We start from the raw sequence: 23,994 nt of genomic DNA, 5'->3' as shown, positions 1-23,994 counted from the left end.
AAGGCACAAACATGGAGAGAAACATTTTCTGAACATTGGTTTAGTCTGCATCTGAGGACACAAATTTTGCTGTCCTCTTCTGTATGCAGTAGCACGTCCCTTTTGCAATTCTCTTTTTATGAAAGTACTTAAGCGCTTGGCAAGCAATATTCATTGTTGAAAAATCTGGTTTTCCCTTAATTAACAGAAAAATAGTATTATTGTGAAAAATAAAGAACATTAGCATATGCTATTCACTAGCACTATCGTTATGGTATAACATGGTTGTTTATGTCAGAAAAATACTGACATGGCAATTCAGTACTAATTTAAACCATTTGCTTCAGGAATTTGCTGCCTCTGGTTGTTCTTGATGGAACACACAGAACAATTAATGTTTTCCCATATCAAAACAAATGTTATTACAAGCACACCATGCCATTAGAAGCCCAATGGAAGCTGAATGGAAGCCGATGTGGAAGTATAGCTTGCAAAACCCTGGCAGCTACCACTAGCAGCCTGTGTTATACAGAGGGATTTTCAAGTAGTGTCATGCAGTGGCACCCAAGTGCCAGGGACAAAGTGCAGCCAGAGGCACTCTCAGGAAAACAGGACACATGGAATCTGAGTATATTTATTTACTGGTTGGGGTATCCCTTGCTTCCCCTTTTTTCTGCCTACTAATGTTTAACGCCATCTCTGCTCTTTTCCAGCTCACTTTAACTATCGCTTCATATATTTTTTCCTTCACTTTTGGTCTGTCTCTTCATGTTTCTTTTCCTTCCTATCATTCATTCTTTCGGCGCCTTCACACCCAAGATACAGGCAGCTGGATCTTTATTAACCCAAATTTTCAATTTTCACAGGAGAAAGAATTAAACACCAATTTAACTGTTTATACTGGACTTAATTATAAAAATTTCAAGCACATTCAGGTTACGAATGTGTCACATATAGATTTTGATCTTCATTTGTTTTATGTGTAAATAAATGCTATAAAGACAACAAAAAGAATTAAGGTGCTATTTCTAGTTTTCTGTTTAAAAGGTTAATAACTTCCCTATTGTTCTCTGACAGAGAAACTCTTTAGCCTAAAGAAATATGATCTCCCATGGAAACTGTTTTTCTTTTTTTTTTTTGAAAAAATCATATTTTCAGGGGATTTTGTTTTTTCATTAAACAGAAAGAAGAAACTCCAACCTCCAACCAAAATATTGAGCAAATTGAGATCAAGTGTGTGGCTTTGCATGAAATGGAAACAAAATAAATCAAAACTCATGTGGCAAACTGTCCAAATGAGCTAAACACTGAAGGTTTCAACAAGAAAGCAGAACACTTCCATAATTAATTACAAAGTTTAAAATTCACTAAGATGGAAATATGAAGACGCATACTTTTAAAAACCTGGCCTCCTACCTTTCTCTCCTCACGCTGGGTAGAAGTCTGCTCTTGACACTCATTTGTTTTCTGCTGATTGAGCAGCACCCCTTCCTTTTAAAGTCCATCTCAAAAGACAGCTGAGCCTCTTCACCGCCACGACAGTTCTGGCTAACACAAATTTGGAGAGGACAGGCACTTAATCCACAGCCGGAGCAGCCTCCTGAAGCCCTGGCACATTGCTGGAGGATGTTGGGTGCAATGAATAGCGTTCTTGGCCCCTCCTGAGGAGCAGCTGTTAAAGGGAATAGTAGCTCAAACTGTTTATTTTGTCACGCACTTAAGAACAACATCATGGCTCTAGCACACATATTTGTTTGATGGGCTTTATTTATAGGTAAATTGAACTCATTTGTAGTACGTTTATTTGTTTGATTAAACATTGTGGTCACATTGTGAGCAGCCGGAGATTATCTAGGCGCAGAACAAAAACCACCATGTAGTCTCCCTTCTGTAAGCTCCTAAAATATAGCAAAATACATATGTATAGGTAGGTTACAGCAGCAGGTAAGATTTCCTTGAAAAGGTATATTGTGTACAGAGTGACATGATGTGTATTTACTAGCCTAGTTCTGATTACTCTACTGAACAAACAGGTTTAATCTAACAGCCTAATCAGTCAACAGCTATTGGCAAGATACAGCTACTAAAAAGGTGTTTGAAGTAAACACCTATTATTGGCTGTGCTGGAGTCACAGATGAGAAGCATCAATTTTTTGCTGTGCAAAGGACCATGCAGCCTTTTAAAACAGCGATACTGCAGAACATAAAAGACTGTTAGTATGGTGACTGTCAGCTAAAGCCCAGTTATGACGGGTGCCTCAGGGACACATGGAACAAAGTAGATTAAGACTGCTTCTTACGAAGTATGCTACATGACCTGGGTTAGCTGCTTCATTATATTATGTGCATGAAAATCAAAAAGAATGCAAACAATTCAGTTCTTTTATTTTTATTGAGGCTGCACTCATAAAGGGACTGAGGTGTTGCAATGCAAGGTTCTCCTTGCTATAGGAAGAGAGTTTGCCAACTAAAAAAAGTGCAGAAACAACCATCAAGCTGAGTGAGCAACCACTTGAGGTAGTCAAGAGAATAGGTCAAAGAGAGGAGTCAAGTCCGATTGCTCAGAGAGAGGCTCAGAGAGATTGCTTGAGAGAGGCCTTCACCCTTCTAAGATTCATAGGTGTGGGCTTTCCTTAGAGCCAGGTACTTCTCTTTGAGGAGTGAAGGTTTAGGTCTTGGTAATTACCATCCTGATGCAAACATATTATAGGAAGGTAAAGTTTAGGGGAACAAATCTGTGTTGACTTACTGTGTACAAAACTCATAGTTATAAAGAATTCTTGTGGTCAGTGCATTATGAGGACTTAGTCAAAGGACATCCATGCACGCAGAAACACTGCTCTCCTGCTGCGCCTCTGCTTCAAGTGATGAAGTGGCCAGAACTCAAGGGGATGATCTGGAAAGGCAGCTCTGCTTGAAGTGTTTGTTTCGGAAGCAACTACCTGGCAGCAACCAGTCAAACACCTGGGGGACCCTCTGGGGCTGGGAAGCCTTTCTCTGCCCTAGGCAGCTCTGCTTTGCTGCAAACAGGCAGGCAGCACCCAGCTGTGAGGGCTGCATTTTTGCTCTACCTCCTTTCACAACCAGATTTTGAGTCTGGTCAGGGAGCCTTTCCTTTCAGTTTCTGACTTGTAATAAAATGCAAGAACAACTTGCCATTTTTCCTTTCACTTGTGACATTTCCCCAGGAGGAAACTTGCTTCATTTTAAACCTGCTGAGGACTTTGGAAGGGTTAGGAGGTCTCAGGGAGGTGAAATAAAAAAAGGAAGAGTCAAAAATTCATGATGCAAAACAATATGTTGTAGGGTTATTATATTTCTCACATGGCTGTGTGACAGTCGTATCTTGTCTGCCTGCACTGGTCATGCACCATGCACTTAATGCTGGAATATGGTGGTGGAGGCAAAGTTCAAATAACAAACTTGAGAGCAACCAGTTTGAGCGCAAGTCCCTTGGGTAGGCCATATTTGCTCTAGCTGACTACCAGCAATGCCTATATTATTTAAAATAATTACATGTATTTTAAAAAGAAAAAATGTAGAGAAAGAGGCCTGGTGACACTAGAGGTGAATTTTGTCCCTGATATCAGCGTGGCTGGGATCTCACCTTGACTTCACCTCTAAAGAAGAAAAGACTCATCTGTGGGGCTGGCCAGCCTTCCTGCTCCTACCAAAATCCTCTCAGGGACAAGGGCTGCAAAACACCTACCATGTGCTTTCCAAAGCTTAGGGGAGAGAGTGGCCTGGGGCTGGTTTGTGAGCACACCTGCCCACATAAGGGATGGGACTGGTTTGGGGTCCAGCAGGTGCCTTTGGCAGCCCTGCTGCAGAAGAAGGCTGCCCACAGGCAGAGCCACTGGAGGGCACAGCAGGATGTCTCTGTATAGACTGTTTTTGGAGATGCCCTTCAATCTTCTACAAAACACCAACCCATGGGTATAGCACTTAGCATTCAGTATCTCTAAATGCGCCAGCTCGTACTACAAAACCCATATGTGCCAGAAAGGAATGAACCATAGGCCTAGAGGAAGCTGCGAGCATGAGAGGGGTGGTATCTAATGGTATGTTTACTGAAATAAATGTCAAGTAGCAGTTTCTAAGATATCAAGATAATTATGTAATTAAGCAGGCCAAATTGACAACTAATTTAGAGCAACAAGGAGCACTTTGGTAACAAGCTTCCATGCTGTTGGTGCAGACAATTCAAACAGGCATTTTCTTGAGGCTTAATGCTGATGTGGGTCATGAAAATATTCTCGAACTTGCTAATTACAATATCAAAGACAAATATGTCAAGCTCTATTTCTGGGAGACCTCAGAGTACTTATAAATAGTCAGTGTTCAACGGTTGTTTAAGTCTTTAATATAGTAGAGCAGTTATACATCAAAATTTGAAGTAAAAACGTGTCTAAAAAATTGTTGCTGTGGCTTTCTTTTCTGCAAATTTTATATTTCTGCAATAATTAGTTTTCAGATTTTTGGAAAACCAAGAAAAAGAAAAGTTGTTACACTGTCTAGCATACCTTGGGCCATCTACACTTCTTGTTTGTTTGTTGTTAAAACATAAAATAATTTAAATAGAAAACAGCACAGAAGGGAATGGAAATAGCACTTTTGCCAGACACCAAACCCATTTGAACAATGTGTTAAACAATTATTCTGTCCTTCGTAGTCAAGACTATGGAAGGGACACTGGAAATGAGAAGGAACACAGTGAGGCTCAGGGATGAGAACTGTCACCATGAAAAAAAGTAAGACAGGACAGCATTGATTTCTACTGTGACTCTGTTAGCTTGCAATTCTATGGGTACAGTTTGTTCACTCGGCAGAAAATATTTTACAGTATCCATTAGACAGAGGAAAGTTTCTTGTTTTCATATGGTTCATTTTAAAAACTGTCTGTCTGTGAGGGGAACCATAGATCTAAACCTACTGGAGGCTCTAAGGTGGCCCCATGATTAGAGAGGAATTTTGAAAGTATGTAACTCCAATCAGCATTTATGCAGTCCTCAGGAAAAAAAGCAGAGCATTACAAAAAAATATCTTCTTGAGTTTCCATTCATATGTTCGAAATCTCATAGAAAATGCGCAAATTCCCAATGAGCTATTAGTTCAAAATAAATATTTCATTACACGGGTTAAATGAGAAGATGTGCCAACTACTAATCTGAATGCTATTGCTGCAAACCTGGTGCAATTCCACTGAAGACAATCTGAAAGTAGCCCAGATTTATACGAGAGGAATTTAAAGAAGAACGGATGAGATGAGTGACCTCTAGATCTTTTCCCATGGTTTATATTCTTACTTTTCAGTGGGAACCATCGCTTTTCCCTGCCAAGTAAAAATAGCTGTTTATTCAGTGTAATGCGCTGTTTGTGCTCTTTCTCAAACTGTAGTGCTTAGGATTGGGACTATAAATCCAGACCCCAAGACAAATGCAAATCTCTGACATGCATAGAGGAACAAGAGATTCCAAGAAAATAATTTTTTACAGCAAAGCAAAACGCATCCGTCCAAAGCCAAGAAAATATCTCTGCATGGGCTGGGGGTTCTACAAATTTGATAGCCCTGCTAAGTAATGCCGTAACTCAGTCCTCCACTCGGCAGCAAAAGCCGCCCCAGCAGACAGCAGTGCCAGGGCTCCCTGGAGGGCAGGAGCAGCCTCTAGCCTCTCTCCCCAGCAGGGCGAGTGAATCCCCGCAGCTACGGTGTGGGTGCAGAGCAGAGGCATCTGCGCAGCAGGGAAGGTCCTCTGTGCCTCTCCAGTGTTCCCGTGCACCCACCAATCCCACTAGAATGAATTTAGGACTGCAGATGGTTGTAGAAATTTGGTAGCCTCCAAACAAAGGTGAATGTGGAGGAGGGAGGCAGTGAGCAGTAAGCAGGTACGATCCCAGCTTTGTCATTCTGCATCCTCATGGCCCTGGAATAACTTTGCAGAAAGTAAAGAGCCTTGCTCTGAATTCATAGCCGTGCCTGAAAAGAGTTTTGCCTGCTACTCTCTTTCAGCTATTAGGAATGAATGGCTTTTTAAATCGTTCTCTCAGCCACCACCAAAACTTTATTGCTTTTGGTGCTATTGCTGTTCATTACAGAAAGAACGCAGTGATCTGTGCAGAATAATGACTATTATCTTCAGAACTAACTCTAGAAGTTTAATCTTTGAAACAAAATAATACCCCAAACTAGCATATTAACAGCCCACTATATTTCAGACTGTGTGATAAGAAGACAGTACCTGCTCAGGAGTTACTGCCTCATCACAAACCGGTGCAGCCTGCGGATACAGCGTGATAGTGACTCATCCCACATGAATCCCCCAGCTGAGTGGCTGCGCCCTTGGTCTGACTGGTTTACAGCCTGATGGAAAAATCTCATCAACAGGATGACGTAAGTATTAAATATTCAGAAAAGATAAGCAGATAATAAATCTATTCTGACACGAGCCAGTAGCATATGCAAAGATGAATCCATTTGATTTAAGTTAAAGCCAGGCTCATGAAAAGAAGCATACAGCATAAAGACAAATGTTTATTATGGTCAAGGTACAGATGAAGCTAAAAATACTGAACTGTTTTTAAGATAGGCTGATGTTTCTAGCCCTCCTTTCAACTTTGTGTAATGTTAACGAACTATAGTAATTTCCATTATCTTGGAAAATTTGATTTGTCTATCCCAGACTGGATATTTAAAAAAAAATTCAACCACAATATTTCAACAGTATCTGAGAACAAGGCCAATTAGAAAGATATTATTTCCTCCTAATGAAAAAATTCTGCTGTCTTTTATTTACAATGCTCTGGTGTTTATATGCTTTGTAGCAGGGACTTAAGAGATGTTGATTGCCTATTTATATATATTTGGGTCAGTTTCCTGCTTCTGCTCCTCTGAGGTTTCTCTGAGCCCCGAGACCCCTGTGGGGCCCAGGCTTCAGCCTCTCCCTGGGGATTTGGGATTGGGGTGGTCTTGGGAGATAGGAAAGTACGGCCATGGCAAAGTGGCACAGGGGACATGCAGCTGAACAAGAGGGACAACTCTTGGTGCAATGAAGGTCTTGAAATGTCATATTCTGGTGTGGAGATGTGGCTACTCTACTGGAAGCCACCGAAACCTAAAATTTCCAATAAAGGCTTGTATGTCAATAAGCAATCTCCTGGACTACTCTCTGTTGCCTTTCACAAATGCTGGATTTGACTACAACAGACACATGCTGTTTTCCTAAAAATATTGAACAAGTTTAATTGTTTCTGATTATCCATGTGCAAGCCCGACAGACTGCAGATGCCAATGCTGCTGCACTGTAGGCCATTTTTAATGGAGGGACCTGCTGGTGCTATCCTTGGCTTCCAGAGTTGCTTGCTGCTGCAGGAAGCAGCAATGCTGCCCATGAGCATTGCTGGTATCATTGGCACTGCAGGAACAGCAACTCAAATAGTGCAGAAACTACCAGTGTCAGAGTCTATGCCCTTTTGTGCCCACCGTTTGCTGCTCAGTCTCAGGAAGATGTGTAGGGGCAGCCTGATTTTTGACCAGAAGAGTTTAATTTATCTTCTTGGTAGCTGTTGTACGTCATTTGAATGTGCTTTTTGGGTCGCCAAAGAAGAGGTAAGGGTGCACTGGAGTCAGTTTGAACTTGCTTTATTACTTGTTATCAAGTTCCTGCTTGCTAGCCATCACCTGCCCGATACTCATGAGACTGAGAGGGAACAGATGGCAGCAATAGGTTTAGCTGTGCCTCTGTTAGCTTGCGTAACTTTTTGTTCATGCAGGTGAGGGTTGGCAAAGAGAAAATAAATATATAAATATATATATATATATCACCCACTCCCATCCCCCTCTTTTTTCCCCCACCGTAGTCCATTTTGTTCTTATCTGCAATTGTTACTGCTTCTTCCTTCTGTGCCTTGCAAGTCTTGTTGCCCCAGCTGCCCACATGGACTAATGCCCTAAATGAACCCTTGTACAGGCCCCTTTTCTCCTTTCCCTCTTTTCTAACATGCTCTATATGCATCTGTTACCACACGATATTAGGTGGGTCATTTCGTACCACAGGTTTTGAAGCTTTCACTGAACACGTGCTCCTCATTTTCTGGGTGCATGCCAGGTAGTCAGCATTTGCAACTGAAGCCAGTGATAGCTGTGTTTTGACTATATATAGTATTTTTGTAATATGAATTATTCTGGCATCTCAAGTTAGCCGCCTAAATTAGTATCCACTGTAAACATCAGTTTCTTTGCACTTCATCTCCTCCTCTACTTTGTAGGATAAAAATTTCTCCTAGCTTCATGGAAGTGCTGTGATTGCAAATATTTGTAAGACATCAAGATATTATCTAATGACAAGCCTTGGCAAATCAAGGAGGGGTACGGGTCATGATCTTGGTGACAGAAGAGCAACTATCTGTAAGAAAAGACTTAGCAGAAAACCACTGGCATCATAAGACTCCCTTGGCAAAACACAAGAGTGGTTACATTAAGTGTTGCAAGACCCTCAAATGTGAGAGGTTTCATGCCTGCTTTTTGTTTAGTCTAATGCTGAACTTGGAAGAATCACTGCAAACAGAAGCTAATGTTAACATGAATAAACAATCTAAAATGCCTGGTGTAACATTAAACATAGGCTCAGAAAGTCTTCAACAAAATGAATGTTTAAGGCTGTTGCTAGGTAATGATGATTGATCAAACTTAAGCTTTTTTTTTATAGCTCTGGTCCTTATACATACAGCCATCTGATGCTTTTGAGGTATAGCTAACTGACATCTGTTATGGAAAGCACCACACGTGTTTTTACCCACATCTGCCAAAAGCTTTCTGCCTTTCAGTCTAGCTACCAGGAAATACATCACTGTCCATTAATGACTCCATTTTTACAGCTTGCTCTTCTCTTTTATATCTCAGGGCCAGATATATTTGATTTCTACTTAGGTGAGCATAATTCTTCTTTTGAACAAGAAGTTTTCGTGAATGAATTATAATGTGTTTTCACAATTTGGTTATGTTAGCTATTGCAGCAACTCAGCATAAGAACATCTCTGAGAAAACTGGAGAAGACAACTACTAATCAAGTAGGGGATGGGAAGAAAACAAAGTTTGTGTATTTTTGATCAATTTTTGTGCAGTTTGTCGCCTGAGTGACAAACCAGGATACTTGGGGTTTTACAGGGCTAGTGCACTTAACATCTGTGAGGGTGGGAGCTGTATGGATCATCGTCTCTATGAACTCTTCTGGCAGAGCTGATGACTTCCAGCTCCAACCAAACCCAGTCAAGTGATGTGAGAGCCTCCATGCAAGGCACACTGAAAAAAACCACAGAACATGACTGTTTGAATTCACAACTAAATGCAAAACATCTCTGTCTCTGCAGATGCACAATCAGCAGATGTAAACTAATGTACCATCATTTATCTTAGGAGTAGCATAGCAAACTCGCCACCCTCATTTGACTTTATTGGACCTCAATGAAAAGAGCATTAAGTCAAGATTTCTGGATCTTAGTGGAGACAAAACGAAAAAAAGAGAGCGCTTTAGTTATTAGATAACAGCACTTAGTCAACACGGTAATAAATGTTATATGGAAAACTTAGAAAGGTCTCTAACATGTATGGGGGAGTGTATCCTAAAGAGTGTAAATAGCTTAGCAGTGGCATAGGTCTAAAGTTCACTATACTCTCTTTGCTCAACTTGGTGAAGTTGATGCTAAGGCATTAAAACTCCTTGTCATTATTATAATTTGCCTAAGATTTTCATAAATGTTGCAGAACAAGGTTTAGATTTTTCAAAACCATTCATAAATTTGACATGAACTACTAAGAAAGTTTTGCCTAATAAAAACCCAGTGTTTCTTCCTTAAGGAACCCTGAAACTGTAACTGAATAGTCATTTTTTCAGTGTACAAAAAGCAATCTCAAATGGCTGGAAAACACAGCAAGATGAGTTGCAGAATAGAAGGATGACCATCCTATAAAAACTGACCTTAATGTTTGCATGTATTTGACTTTGATAAATTCAAGTATGTCTCATACTAACGTTCATCTAGAAGTAATTGTTCAAAATTTTGTTCAAATTGTTCAAAAATTTATGTTACAAAAATCATCACTTGATCTTGAGGGCTCTCTCTAACATACTGTATTTTTTTTCATGTTTTATGTTATTATGTTTTGCAATATGTGAGCTGGGCAACCAACTGTATGCAAATACTCATTCTCCCTTTTTTCTGCAAAGGGCTTTCCTGAAGATTGACTATTTTTTCCAACAATTACTATTTCCTACACTCCTTGCGGCTTTTGCACCCTGACACCATCACAGTTACCAGACTATGAGTTCATCAAAATTGGCTTTAACATTAGAAGCAGCAAATGATGATGGACAGGCAAAGTTAAAATCATGTAGTTATAATGCATTTCTTACATTGTACATATTTGTAGCGGAAATTTGCTGCTGCCATGAGAATGTCTGAACAGATAATGGAGTATTTCACTTACAACTTTATCATAATGAATAATTACAAGAATACTTTAATACTTTTGCAGATGGAGGCTACAAGTGCTTCTGCTAATTCTTAATTCTTTTCTAAACTGAAAGAGAAATTAACATATTGTTGTCACAGAATCACAGCATGGCAGGGGTTGGAAGAGACCTCTGGAGATCATCTAGTCCAACCCCCTGCTAAAGCAGGTTCACCTACAGCAGGTCACACAGGACTGCATCCAGGCGTGTTTTGAATATCTCCAGAGGAGACTCCACAACCTCCCTGGGCGACCTGTTCCAGTGCTCTGCCACCCTTAATGTAAAGAAGTTCCTCCTCATGTTCAAGCGGAACTTCCTGTGTTCCAGCTTGTGCCCGTTGCCCCTTGTCCTGTCAATATCCTAAGTTTCTGTTTCACCAGGACTGATCTTTTCTAACTGTGTCTGATACACAGGTAGACAAAACTGAGTAATGCTATTATATCCGTCCATGGCTTCAGTGAGGGGTGCTGTTTGTCTATAGTGTCAATTTTTAGAAGGTATCCTGGAATCATTTCTCTGTTGGGCTCCATGACATCTCATAGTCCATCACAAGCCACTGGGAAGCTGTGGTAAGCCTTATAATAGTTGCTGATGTCTTTATTGATCTGTGCAAGTTATTTCTCCTTTTCAGCTTTCCTGCTCTGATGGTGGATGGTGGCATTGCCAACACTGTCTGTACGAGGTAGGGTTACAATTTGGTTCTTGATTAATTAGAAATGTACGAATTTTTCAATTCAAACTCGGATCATGGTCATTCTGTCACTCACTATAGCTGCACTGGTTCTGTGTGCCTAGGATCCTTGACCCATACTGCCAGTTAATTCACCTATGATAACATGAGATGTTCATAAACATTTTCTATTGTATTACTGAGTCTAATAGTCACACAGTCTCTGATTGCACCTTGCTGTTCCATGTTATTTAATGAATAACTTGAGGTTATGATGACTAAAATATGTGCACAAGGACTTGGCTGTAGTGTCCTGCTCTCTTTTTAAAAAAACCCGTATTATTAACATTCCGTCACTCGACTTTTGCTTGAGATCTGCTTGCTTTAATTCAATATGTACAATAAAGTACATTAGATTTTGCTCAGAGTTAAAGTTTCCCTAAAGTTGTTACCAGTTACTTAAGTCAGCTGTAAGGTTTGGATCACACGTATTTTAACATAGTATTTTTTCACCTTCATCTGAAGCCTTGCATCAATAAAATCTATTAAGGGCTTGTTTTTCTCTCTGTGTGATCAGAAACACGGTGGACAGGTGGGTCTTGTTTGCTTTGGCCAGCATCAAGGTATAAGGAGGAAATATTGACATGTGAAGAGCAGGCTTTTTCAGCTCAGAAAAGGATGGGGTTCACTAGGTTACCATCTGGAGTAGTTTTTGAGGTAGAGTCATTGATGTGAATTACACATAAATTAATTTGATTCTTCTCCTCTGGCATATCTGTCCTGGAGTCAGTAAACACTCTGGTTCTTTCAGAAACAAATTCTGACCCATAAGGAAAACATAGGAGAGGCCTTTTTTTCTTTTTTTTTTTTTTCCCTAAAGATGAGCTAACGTTCTCTCTTTTCTAACTCCCACCTAGCGGGTAGGGCATTAAGTGCATAGCCAGTTAACTTGCCATGTTTTCAACAGAAACTGTTCAGATGAATGTGATTTGTTGCATCAGTCATTCATTATTTCTCTGCTTTTGTATTCAGAATGTTTCTATAATTTGCATAATTTGAAATTGGCCTTTAGTACAAAACCTCACATTTCCTAAAACTGAACTTCATCTAGTCACTGTGACCACTAAGTTCCTCAGCTGAAGTTCTGGTTGGTTCCAGGCAACCCTTACCGCAAAGCAGGGTTCATGGTTCTTGCACATTAAAATGATGGAGCTCTTCTGAGACTGCTGAAACGGTCCATGTAACTTCATCCTCTACTTGGTTAAATCCTTGCTTTGTCACTGGAAATGAGAACGGGGTTAATAAACTACTCAGTGGTCCATTGCATGGCACCCTCGTTACCTCCTCAGGGAGAGGAAAGCTGTGCAGCAAATCTTGAAAACTACAAGTCAACCATTCTTCAAATTTGGTTTTAGTGCCGTTTTCAAAGAATCCCGGCCTTCTGCATCCCTAATGGATGAGGTTCAAGTCCTTTCCTGATACCTTATAAGCTACTTAACCAGCAATATCAATTTTATCCTACCCATTTCCAGCTCTGACAACCTAAGGCAGCCAACTTGGCCTGTATCTGTGAAGTGCTCCATACTTTGGAAACGCCAACAAGGAACATGTGACACATTTTTACATTCAATTGCCACAGCCTGAATATGTGACAAGGGAGCAGAACGTGGCATAAAATCTTCCTTAGAATAAAAGGAAAATATTTATTTAAAATTTAGTTATCTCCCCAGGGGCCCAATTTCATTAACAATAATGAACTCTTACTGACTCCACTGTTACAGATATTTTGGGGAAATTAACTTGATAGGAGAAAGATAAACCAAGTAATAATAAAAAATGTCTACAATGCTTTTAGTCCAGGTCTCCCAACTGTATTCCTCTTCAGTTTCAGAAAGATTTTTATAAATTCCATGTCCATTTGGAGTACCTGAAGTACTCAGGATTTAGAGTACCAACCTGCAAAGTATTTGTTTGTTTCAAGAGTGCCGCTATGATGTGAGGCATTTCTCTCTACAGTGTCCCCAGATTCTTCTTTTTTGTGGTTTAGCATGTAAAGCTGTTGATGCCAACAAATGAAAAAATATTTTAATGAAGTGACTTGACTGCAACAACAAAAATAAAAATAAAATTGCTTTCACATTCCACTCCAGATTGGTTCCTCTTTTGTTTTGCTTTTCCACATGAGCAATTCTAGACCAGGTAATAAAAGTACATTTCACTTGTGACATGGTTTAACTCCAGCTGGCAACTAAGCACCACCCAGCCTCTCGCTCACTCCCCCCCCAGTGGGATGGGAGAGAGAATCCAAAGAGTAAAAGCAAGAAAACTTGTGCGCTGAGATATACAGTTTAATAGGTAAAGCAAAAGCCACACACACAAACAAAGCAAAACAAGGAATTAATTCACCACTTCCCATCGGCAGGCAGGTGTTCAGCCATCTCCAGGAAAGCAGGGCTGTGTCACATTTAGCAGTGATTTGGGTAAACAAAATGCCATCACTCCAAACGTTCCCCGATTCCTTCTTCTTCCCCCAGCTTTATGTGCATGATGTCATGTCCCTTTGGTCAGCTGGGATCAGCTGTCCCAGCTGTGTCCCATCCCAACTTTTTTTTTTACAGAATCACAAAATGGTAGGGGTTGGAAGGGACCTCTGGAGATCATCTAGTCCAACCCCCTGCTAAAGCAGATTCTTCTAGAGCAGGTTGCACCTCTTGTGCACCTCCAGCCTGCTCACTGGTGGTGTGCGGCGAAGAGCAGAAAAGGCCATGACTGTGTGTGGGCGCTGCTCAGCAGTAGCTAAAACATCCTTGTATTATCAACAGTTTCCAGCAGAAACCCAAAACATAGCTCCGTACTTGCTACCATGAAGAAAATTAACTCTACCCACTCCAAACCATCACATCTTGAAGGGCAGCCAAGGGGGAGACAGAGGTGAGAGGCAGGGCGCATGAGAAGGAGGTGTGGCGCTGGCTCCACACCCAAGTTTGCCGCTCTTGCAGTGCCCGCGAGGTCAGAGGGCTGCAGGAGGCAGTGGCCTTCATCCCCCAGCAGGGCTCCCTCTTTCTTCCAGCCCTGCCCTGCTGGAGCCAAGGCCTGAGCTGTCTCCAGGAGCAACCAAAACTAGAATATACAGGTATCAGAGATAAATCTGGGGTAGAGAGGGAAAAAACAGGGTTCAGTAGCAGCAGAATTATGTTCCCAAATTAAAAACCATTTTAGGATCTTTTTCAGTACTGGAGTTTACAAGTCAGGGTAGCTCTTGCCTTTCTCAAGGTGTTCCTTGGGCTCTCCCAGGGCAGATAGCTGAGTGAGCAGCACTGAGGATGGATGGGGAAGCATCACCATGGGGACCACCCACAGGAAAAAGCTTCTGGCTGCTCTGCTGCAGAGACACTTTCCACTGTATGCCTGACTGTGCAAATCAATGGACCTGCGTGGTCAACAGGATGACACTTCAGACCTTCATAACCAACATGCTCAGTCTTCCTACCTAAACTGTTGCCCATTATGGACAAGACAAGGGGCTCCTGGAGTGTACCAGACTGGCTAAGGGAGCAGTGTTGCTCCCACCCTTCAGTGTGGCTGCTGGCGTCTTGAAATTCTGGACCCCATATGCACTACACACCCAACAGTCACATGGGATTAGCATAGCCTCAGGTTGGTCATAACCTCTCTTGACCAAAGCCTCCTCTGTTTGATGAAAAACTAGTCTGGGTTATAATCACAAGTCAGGTGAGAAAAGGCCCTTCCTATCTTGAATGACTTGCTCCCAAGTGGTACAGTCCCTCCACTGAGTACAAGATTAGCTGTTTTATTTCTAGGATGAAACAAGTCCTGGAAGCCTGCAAGGTTGTGTGCTGAGAAGCAGCAACACATGAGAAAACAGAAACCATGCGAATCTGGGTAACGTGTTGGTGTGCCTGGGGTGGGAAGCCAAGGAATGTTTCTTATGTGCCACATTTAGCATAGCTCAGTGCTAAGCATGGTGCAGGCTGTAAGCCAGCGATGTGAAAGGCAGTAGACTATGAGATAAGCAATGAGGCAGGGACCACTCCAAGGCACGTGGTGCAAATGAGGCCTGTTTGCCACAAAACATAATAGACAGAAATCAGGCCCAGGACTGCCAAGTTTTACGTATCATTGCTAGAAGTTCCAAATGATGCCTGTTTCTCACACTACATGGTAAAATGTATTTCAGGTGCTAAAACATTGCCTATTTCTTATGTTTTCACAGTTTTGAAGACATTTTCCAAATACCTAGGAGCAGGTATTGGCATACTGTGTTTGTATGATAAGTCTGATCTGAAACGCATGGGACCCAGCACGTCTGCCATGCACAAAGTGGTGCAAGCTCAGAGGGACTGCAGAATTGAAGATGCGTTACAGAGCTCAGCCAGAATCAGTGCCTGTGTGGGTTGTGAAGGACCACTTTCTCTCTCTAAGTTTGCGCCTAAAACCATTTCAAATCTTTCTCTTCATTGTGCAGTCCCTTGGTCAGAATGGGGCCAAGGCCCATTGAGTATTAGGGAGGCCCTGTTAATTGGTGTGCAAGGCTGAGAAACATGAATACTTAGTGCTTATATAGTCTGAAAGACTGGAACGGGCAAATGGGACAGAAAGGCTTGCTTGGAGAAGATTTGTTCTGCAGCAAACTGGCAAACTTCACATTTCACACGTTTCAGTATCAGTCTTCTTTCTAGTATTATCCTTGCAATCTACATGATATCTTTGGGGAAAAAAAACAATTACCAATTAAAGATTTCATGTGACAGAGCATTTATACTAAAAAAATAATTGCACTGGCTCAAGCACTATTAAAAAGTTACACACAACAGAGTGATCACATAGCTTTCTCCTAAATAAACCTAACTGCCACGGCTGCTGAGCAGAAGCACAAGATTGCAGAACAGGAATGATACAGGATAACTGCCACGGCTTATGAAGAGGTGGATCACTGTAGGAAATTCCACTCCTGTCTATGGTGCCTGTGTAACGCCTAAGGAGTTATGTTATGGGGAGGTTCGCAGAGGATGTGGCAGGTCCTTTTCATAAAGCCTTCCAAAAAGCGTTGCTGTTACAAGTGGTTTCGATGTGCCATGCTTACTTTTCAAACGTCCATCACGTAGCACCTAGTTGAAATGAGAAAGAATGACATTAATAGTCCACTAACAGAGTAGTAATATTGCACGATACGGAAAAGATAAGCCTTAGTGTTGAATATTTTGATGCAGCACTTTTAAAAGACAATCATGACAGAGAATCCTCTCTGGCTCTGCCATAGCCTTCCCACATTTCCTTGAACCTGAAGATCTTTAAAACTTTCTCCAGCTCCATCTTTGGAAAAAAATAAATAATTTTCTCCACCTCATAAAAAGGTGAGAGTGAGAATAACTGATTTGTTAGGTTCTCATTAGTTACTGATAAATGGTGATGAAGGATGTATACATATCTAGGGCAGTAATTTGAAGTATTTTTTTGATTTGTAGACCCCAAAACAATTTCCAGATGGAAGTAGAGCATTTCAAGCTACAGGCCATATATTGCTTTTGTTAGTTACTTTGCAGAGATCAATTTGAAATCACCATTGTTCACAGACTGTAAACACTTGCAGCTTTGTAAGAGCCTCTGTGACAAACAGTAAGCATGTATTTGTTAAGAAAGTACAAAATATTTTTTAAAATTAGACCATGATCCTATTTTAACATACCAATAAATCCTTTGATGTGTATGTTTTTACAGATGTCCCATTCAAAACAAATATGCAGGATGAGCAGTGTTTTTCCATTGTCTACCTTGCAAAAACACCACCCTTGTTTCCCATAAACTTTTCAAGTCCTTTTCACTGTCTTCATTGTCTCTTGTAAGCCATTAAATACCTCTTTCAAATCAATTAAGATTTTCTCTGGTCTCTTACATAAATGTAATCTCAGTTTTATGGATGAAAACACGTTTTGGCAAAAATATATGATGAAGTTTCAAATAAAAAATATAAACCCTACAAAACTCTCAAAAATCCCTTTTAACATTTTTAACTGCATAGGATCTCTATTTTTATGCATGATACCCATTAGTAATTTTTCTTCCTTGGACAAGAGTATTTGATTTCTTTATCTCCTAAAACACCCATCAGCAGAAACCTGTAGAAAATAGGTCCTTGAAAGCTGCTGTTTATGGATTTGGGACCTGAAGTGGGAAGGCATATTTGCTAAAGAAAATATTGAAGAGATTCCCAGCCTTAGAATTTATATGTTCTCATCATTAAGGATTAATTCAATCCATCTGTTTAAATGTCCCCTTGAGTTAAGGTCTGCAGAACCAAAGAAAGTGGTTCTTGAATGGGACTTGGAGACGAATAGGTTTCCAGCACCACAGCCTGGAAAACCTTGTGTCAAACATCTTCAGGGTGTCCCCTACCTCAAACTCTCCGGGGGCCAGCCGCACCCCGCTGTACAAGACTTCTGGAAAGACGTAGTTGGTGCTAAACGTGCCGCTGAGGGAGAACATCTCAAACTTGGTCTGAGCCGTCTCCACCGGCTGCCCACACGTGTCCAGGTCTGTGCTCTTACACTTGAGCAGCGTGCATATCTGTGGGGAGAAGGATGCAGAAAAGCAAAATACTGTTAAGCTTTCAGCAATCAAGAGCTGGATTTGATAGCAAGAAAAGTTCTCACAGTGCATCAGTCAACGAATGTTTTGGGGTGGTAGGGATGTAGGCATATACAAGCCACACTCAACCCTACAAAACTAATTACCTGCCAATAGTATTTTATGAGAGAACCGTGAAGCCCATCAAATGCACCCAGGACGTAAACTTCATCTTTGCTCTTGTTTGACATCTGATAGACCAAATGGCAACAGAGGTCTCCTTGGCAAACTGTGTAATTTCCAGCTTTGTGCCTGAGTTCACCGAAAGTGAATATATCCCGCCGGACAGCTCCCAAAAATGTGTCATTTTCTCCTGGAAATTTCTTGATGCTTGTGGCATATGAGCTCCAGTTGACAGCAGGGGGGTAGGTGGAGGAAAGACGGGGGTGTGCACTCAGCTCTGCTAGCAGAAGACATCCCTCCTCAGTCCCACTGTCGTAATGGTAGGTGGCGGGTCCCTCCGGCGTGAACAGCCCGCTGCCTGCCAAGGACACCCATCAGCCCTCCATCAGCTGGTACAGCTTGGCAGGGGGGCCAGCTGCCCCCTCTGCCACACCTGCAGGCTTTTTTGGTGGCGCTATTTTCAGTTAACACATTACAGAGAAATTTGGAAGAATTTTAAAGTGCAGAACTGCTAAAATACCCATCACAGAGTAAAAACATGACCTAAACTTCACAGGTTTTGCGCTTCACTGGATCTTGAATCTGAGCCTTAAATGGCAATTCGACACACAACTATCCGTTTTTTTTTTTAAGAACTTAGGTTCATTTAAATATAAATCAGACCTCTAAGCAGGGCATATTTGCCAAAGAAGGAAATCATGAGGGTAATTACATTTTATGGAAGGAGACTCAGGGCTGTGGCCTAAACTCAGCTCAGCCTATTTAGGGCAGGCAAAAATGTTCCTTCGTGGCTTTCATTTTGACTTCAGGGGAGAGTTACAGATGCAGCTACGTTTTCTCAATTTACAGAAAAAAAAAAAAAAAGGCAATAAATATCTATTCAGATCAACCCAAAACATAAATTTCTCTAATTCTTCAGCAGCCATAAAAACCTGAACATGTTTTATATTCAGTATACAAGAGGAATCCTCCTTTTTGTTTTAGATTATTAAGTTCTGTAGAAAACATTTTTTTTTCCATTTATCTGCTGATTGAATTTTGAACAAAAATTGCTGCCTCTAAATGAGAGGCTGAAAATTTAAGTGAAACTTTGTGCTATTTTTGAAATAAAATTTCACTTTTAAATTATCAAAATTTAATGTAATGGACTTTCTAATTTTACCTCTCCCAGAACATTCAACATTTTCTTGCCTGAAACTGTTTACTACATTCAATACCCTACCAAGAAGATTTTTAGTCTGATTGAAACACTATTTTCCAGAGGCTTCGCTATTTGTAAGACATTTCTGCCTGCTTCTGAATCCAGTACTCTGAAGACAATTTCCCTTTTCCCAAACGCAACTAACCTGTCATTGCCGAATTGATGTTGTGAGTATTTGCTGAAAGTAAATTGACACCCATGCCCATAGCCCAGGCAGAGTGAAACTCAATGGCAGTCAGAAATGGCAGGACGTTAATCCAAGCTGTTGGGAAGAGCACGGTGTCCACCTGCAACTCTCTCACCAAGACCACAGCAGGCTCATGGAAAAGGATGTCAAAGCAAGTGAAAATGCCCAGCTTCCCAAAGGGGGTCTCAAAGGTGACAACTTCTGGCTCTTTCGCGTAATTAAACTGAGTTTCTCCTCTAAACAGGTTGTACTGCAGGTGAAGAAAATGTCATATTAGAAACTAAAAATAAGACAAGATTATGAACAGCTACTTTTGCGTCTGAGATGGGCTTTAAGGCAAAGCTGACGGTTGAGATACTTGAGCTGGCCAGCACAGCAGGTTTGCATCCATCCAGCTGACCCTCTTCCCCTGCAAAGCAGGGTGGCTGTGCCCCAGCTGCCCCCTGGAAGCAATGCCCAGCCAATATTGACTGCAGAACCCTGCCAAGACATCACCTGCAAAAGCACCATCTGGCTTGGCTAAAGCTGTACCGAGGACCAGCTAACATTTATTGAGTATGGAAAACTCTCTCACTGCTTCTTTCCCATTTGATATCATAAAAGTAGCCTTTAGGTTGTACTCTGCAGCTCCAGTGCTCCTGGGAATAATGCCTGATCAATCAAGCGCTTGCCTGCTTTTCGCTCTGGCCATAAGATCCTTGCATCAAATAATACTGGACTGGTTGTCACTTTACAATAACATAAAATTTTCATATAAACCAGCTGAAATTGGTGCCAGAAAGATGAAATATGTACTGGTAATCAATTACAGGGTGATGCTGAAGCACCTCCTTACCTTGTGGTAACGAGCTACCAGTTTCCCCTCTGCATCAAAGACGACATCGGTGTTGTACTGATAGCGACCATCACTGGGGCAGCTGGGATCGCTGGAGTTGCACAGCTTCTTGTCCCCAATGTTTGCAACCACATAGATGGAGTTATTCCTGGCCATGCAGCTGAGTCGTTCCTGCACTGGTGCTGGAGCAAATCTAATGCATTTTTGGTGAAAGAAAAAGAAGAAAACAAAAAAATTTACATATTTAAGTTTAGATGTGGAGGAAATTAATTCAGAATTACTATTCCACTAACAGCACACCCCCAGGCACTGAAAAAGGGGTAGATCATATCATAGTTTCTGTTCATTTTCTTCTCTGTTCATAACATCATTTTACATTGCTGGTCTCTTTTAGATTTAAAAAATGGTACCTCTGTGTTCTTCTTTCCTGTGCCCTTAACAATGTTATTTTCTGTGTGGATATAATTCCCAGCTATAAAAAGATAGGGATAGCTTCAGACAACAAGGGAGAGACTATATCAGTATAGACACAAACTTAAAATAACTTTAAAGTCATTTTTCAGGCAGATCTAAGCCTTGATTTCAAAAGACCATTTTAGTTTTCTTTAAGACTCTGTTTAAGGCAGCTGCCCATAAGCATTTAGTAAAAAGTGTCCACAGCATTTACAGAGCTGAGGACTCCTGAAATCTAGCTTCATAAAGGCTCAGAAGGGAAGAATAGAAAAGCTTAGCTTAGATATAAAACTAGTCCTCTTGGTGTCCCCTGCTGACACACATTCAGAGCAGCCCTGTGTAACAGAGCAGACTGTGCAAGCAGCTGGATTTCTAAAGGGACTGCTTTCAGACCTAGATAAGTATCTTGTGCATATTTAGAAATTACCCAGCCACATGAGCTGAGGACTGAATCGCCTTGTCCAAGCTATGCATTTGACATGATAGTAAACTAGCTTGTACTTATAGAAGTTTTTCACACTTGATCTGATGTTATAAAGCTTTATATGTTTTTAAAAATAATGATTTTGCCTAAAATTTCCTCATTTTCCTCCTTTTGAAATTTTTAAAAGTGAGACTGTCTCAATACTTTTTACCTTGTGTATTCCCATTACCATTTAACTAAGAGTCCTTTCTGATGCACCTTGTTTCTATGGTACTTGGAATTTTTAATAGAATAAAAAAATTAGCAGTTCTTAGGCATTTATTGGGAGCGGCTCATGACTCCATGAGACACTAGTTTGAAACCACATAAATCACTGCAGGAGGAATCACCTTGTGGGGTCCGTGCAGGGAATCCAGTCCACTGCCGGATCAGGGATATCCTCCAGGTACGGGTAGATGGTTTCTCTCGTAAAACGCCAGCCATAAATGCCATCTTCAGGAGTCACAATGATGTGGGCGCCCTGACACAACAGGCTCCGTTAGAATTCACCCATCAACAGACAACCAGAAGGGTCATCAGGAGAAGAAAATACTAATTAACAATGCTCATGATGCACCTAGTACCTGCTGGGCAGCTTCCTTGATGGCCCCTTCCAAGACATCCATGTTTTTGTTCATCAGGGCCAAAGCATCGTCAGGAGAAACAGGCTTGTCAGTGGCATCTGGCAGGATGACCGCGTGCTCATAGACAGCTGCAATGAAGGTGTCGGAGGCGAGGGCCTGGAGGACTGCGAGTGCAAACACCGCAGCGTGCAGGAGAGGCTGGGAAGGGAGCATGGCTGGTGCCTCACAGCTCCTGGATCGGGCATGGGGAATATAAACACAAAGAGGAGGAGAAAAGACTAATGTTTGCTTTGGAAGTAATCTTCTATTGAGTAATCCGGGAAAGTACAGTATAGTTCTGCCAACAATCAGGGCATTTATTTATAGTAAGAAGTCCAAAGAAACATTTCTAAGACTGGATCTTGTTTCCAATTTGAAATGCTGTAAATAAAAGGTGAACAAAAGGCTGAGAGCATGTCAGAAGCAATGCTGATTTATGAGGCTGTCCGTTGAAGGAGCACTTGCACACTCCATTTGTCCATTCCTCTCCAGGCTTCCAAATCTATCTCAGGGCAAGCCCAGACTCCCTTGGTTAGGGCATGCTACTCCGTATAACGTTACTGTCTGCCAGCGGTTAAAAATTTAGCCAATGCTGAAGGCAGATCCCCTGTTTGAAGTACAGCCCTCATGCTTCAGACTAGCTAATTCACCCATGCTTATGAGACACATGGTCCTGCCATGCCTCTTGCCTTTGGCCAATGGTTTATTATAGTTGTAGCAGGTTCTCGGAGAGTGTCCTCCCTCCCGGGCTCATATTGCAATGTAAACCAACTCTTCAACTATGTTCATGTCTCTGCCTAGAGCTAACATACTTGCTTCTTCTGTGAGAAAGAATTAAACAACACAGATTTTCTTTTACTATTTTGTTACAAAAGACATTTTTTGTACAATAAGCAATTTAAATTACTCATACAAAGTGTTTTTTTTTTTTTCTCATGGAAAGCAATTTTTGCATAGTATTTTGGAAATAGAATATTACTACTACAATTTCAAGTACACCACTGAGAAGTCACGGAGAAGTCACCACTGTGCTGCAGCTGAAGAAACACGTCACCTGCCAGATTTACAAATGATTCAGGCGTGGCATTGCTGTGGCAATACAGCTCAAGACAAGCCCTGGTCACAGCAGGAAAGCAAGCCAGAGTTTGGGAAATCTCAGAAAAGACTAGCACAGACACGTTCCTGCCCAACTCAAAGGTATGGGGTGCAGGCAGGGCTACAGGAGGCAGGCGGCTGGCCCCAAGCTCGGTGCTGCTGCACGGGCACTGCCTTTCTCACCCAGCTCAGCACAGCACTGGCTTGGAGTTGCAGGGCCTTTGGGGGCTGCACTACATAGCAGGGGGGCTGCCAGGCAGGATGTTTGTCTGAGCAAACCCATCAGCACACCACTCAGTAACTGAGCTCTGAAGATCTCTGGTCCCCAAAGGTCTCTCTTGTGGGAAAGCATCATGAATGGGAGCCACAGTTTCTAATTTTCCCTATTGCAACCTGCTTTCTTACATCTGCAGATCACTCCAGCAGAAATCTAAAGCTGCACGTGCACAAAAATCACTTGCATCTGGTTTCCCAAGTTTCTTACCTTCTTTGGTTCTGATTCAGCTGTCAGGTAACAAAATGCTTTTTTGCTGCACTTCCCTTGAAGAAATGTTTGTTATCAGTGGTTACACACAGCCTTGTCTTTATACAGACTGAGTTGGTATGTGGATATCGGGTAGACTTGCATAGGATTACTTTCTGTATGCTTGACTCATTTCACACAAAAACATATTTCACAATGATAGATGTTACGCAATCTTTCTAGCAAAAAATAATTTAGTGCTATGAAGGCTCATGCCAGTCTTCTATAGGAAAATAACATGCAAATATACCTGTCATAGGCTAAGGCTGGGCTGGCTGCTAAACGAGTGACAGATGCTCTGTATTAACCCCTCTCCCTTCCCCACAGAGGAAGAGAAAGAGAATAAGGGAGAGAGACTGATAGGCTGGAAAAAAACTAAAACAGCTTTATTGAAACAATAACAATAAAAAGATAATAATATTAATATGAAAATAATGAAATATATACAAATATATACAGAACTAATATTGAACTCCCCCAGCAACTATCACGTCACAACTGATGCTACAGGGCAGGCACTGGGGAATTCCCAGACTGGACTCAGCGACAGATGGGAACTGAATTCAGGAACTGGATTCAGGAACACATGGATTGTGATCGAAGGCAGAAGAATGGACAGAGTCTTCCTCACACACCAACCATTGAAGAAGAGGGCTTGATCCCTGAGCTTTATACTGAGTATAATATAT

The 23,994-nt window shown here is 41.4% G+C and overlaps 1 protein-coding gene across 1 annotated transcript; it reads right to left on the bottom strand.

Moving 5' to 3' along the window:
- Window positions 1-16,166: 16,166 nt before the first annotated feature.
- LOC104344396 (pantetheinase) lies at window positions 16,167-21,879 on the bottom strand. Its single transcript, XM_086460442.1, has 7 exons — window positions 21,649-21,879; window positions 21,415-21,545; window positions 20,149-20,341; window positions 19,272-19,563; window positions 17,910-18,283; window positions 17,572-17,742; window positions 16,167-16,286 (listed from the first exon to the last, which is right to left on the bottom strand). The coding sequence occupies exons 1-7, from the start codon at window positions 21,859-21,861 to the stop codon at window positions 16,167-16,169; spliced, it is 1,494 nt and encodes a 497-aa protein (XP_086316568.1). The 5' UTR covers window positions 21,862-21,879.
- Between the last annotated feature and the right edge of the window lie 2,115 nt (window positions 21,880-23,994).

Source organism: Leptosomus discolor, chromosome 2, assembly GCF_034619465.1.
Source record: "Leptosomus discolor isolate bLepDis1 chromosome 2, bLepDis1.hap2, whole genome shotgun sequence".
Lineage (NCBI taxonomy): Eukaryota > Metazoa > Chordata > Aves > Leptosomiformes > Leptosomidae > Leptosomus > Leptosomus discolor.
This window is presented reverse-complemented; position numbering and strand designations above follow the sequence as displayed.

Coding starts and splice junctions, on each gene's coding strand:
- LOC104344396 (XM_086460442.1), bottom strand. CDS start 21,861: ATGCTCCCTTCCCAGCCTCTCCTGCACGCTGCGGTGTTTGCACTCGCA. Junction 19,564..20,148: donor TGGTAGCTCGTTACCACAAG/GTAAGGAGGTGC, acceptor CTTCACCTGCAG/TACAACCTGTTTAGAGGAGA. Junction 16,287..17,571: donor TGGCCCCCGGAGAGTTTGAG/GTAGGGGACACC, acceptor CATTTCAACTAG/GTGCTACGTGATGGACGTTT.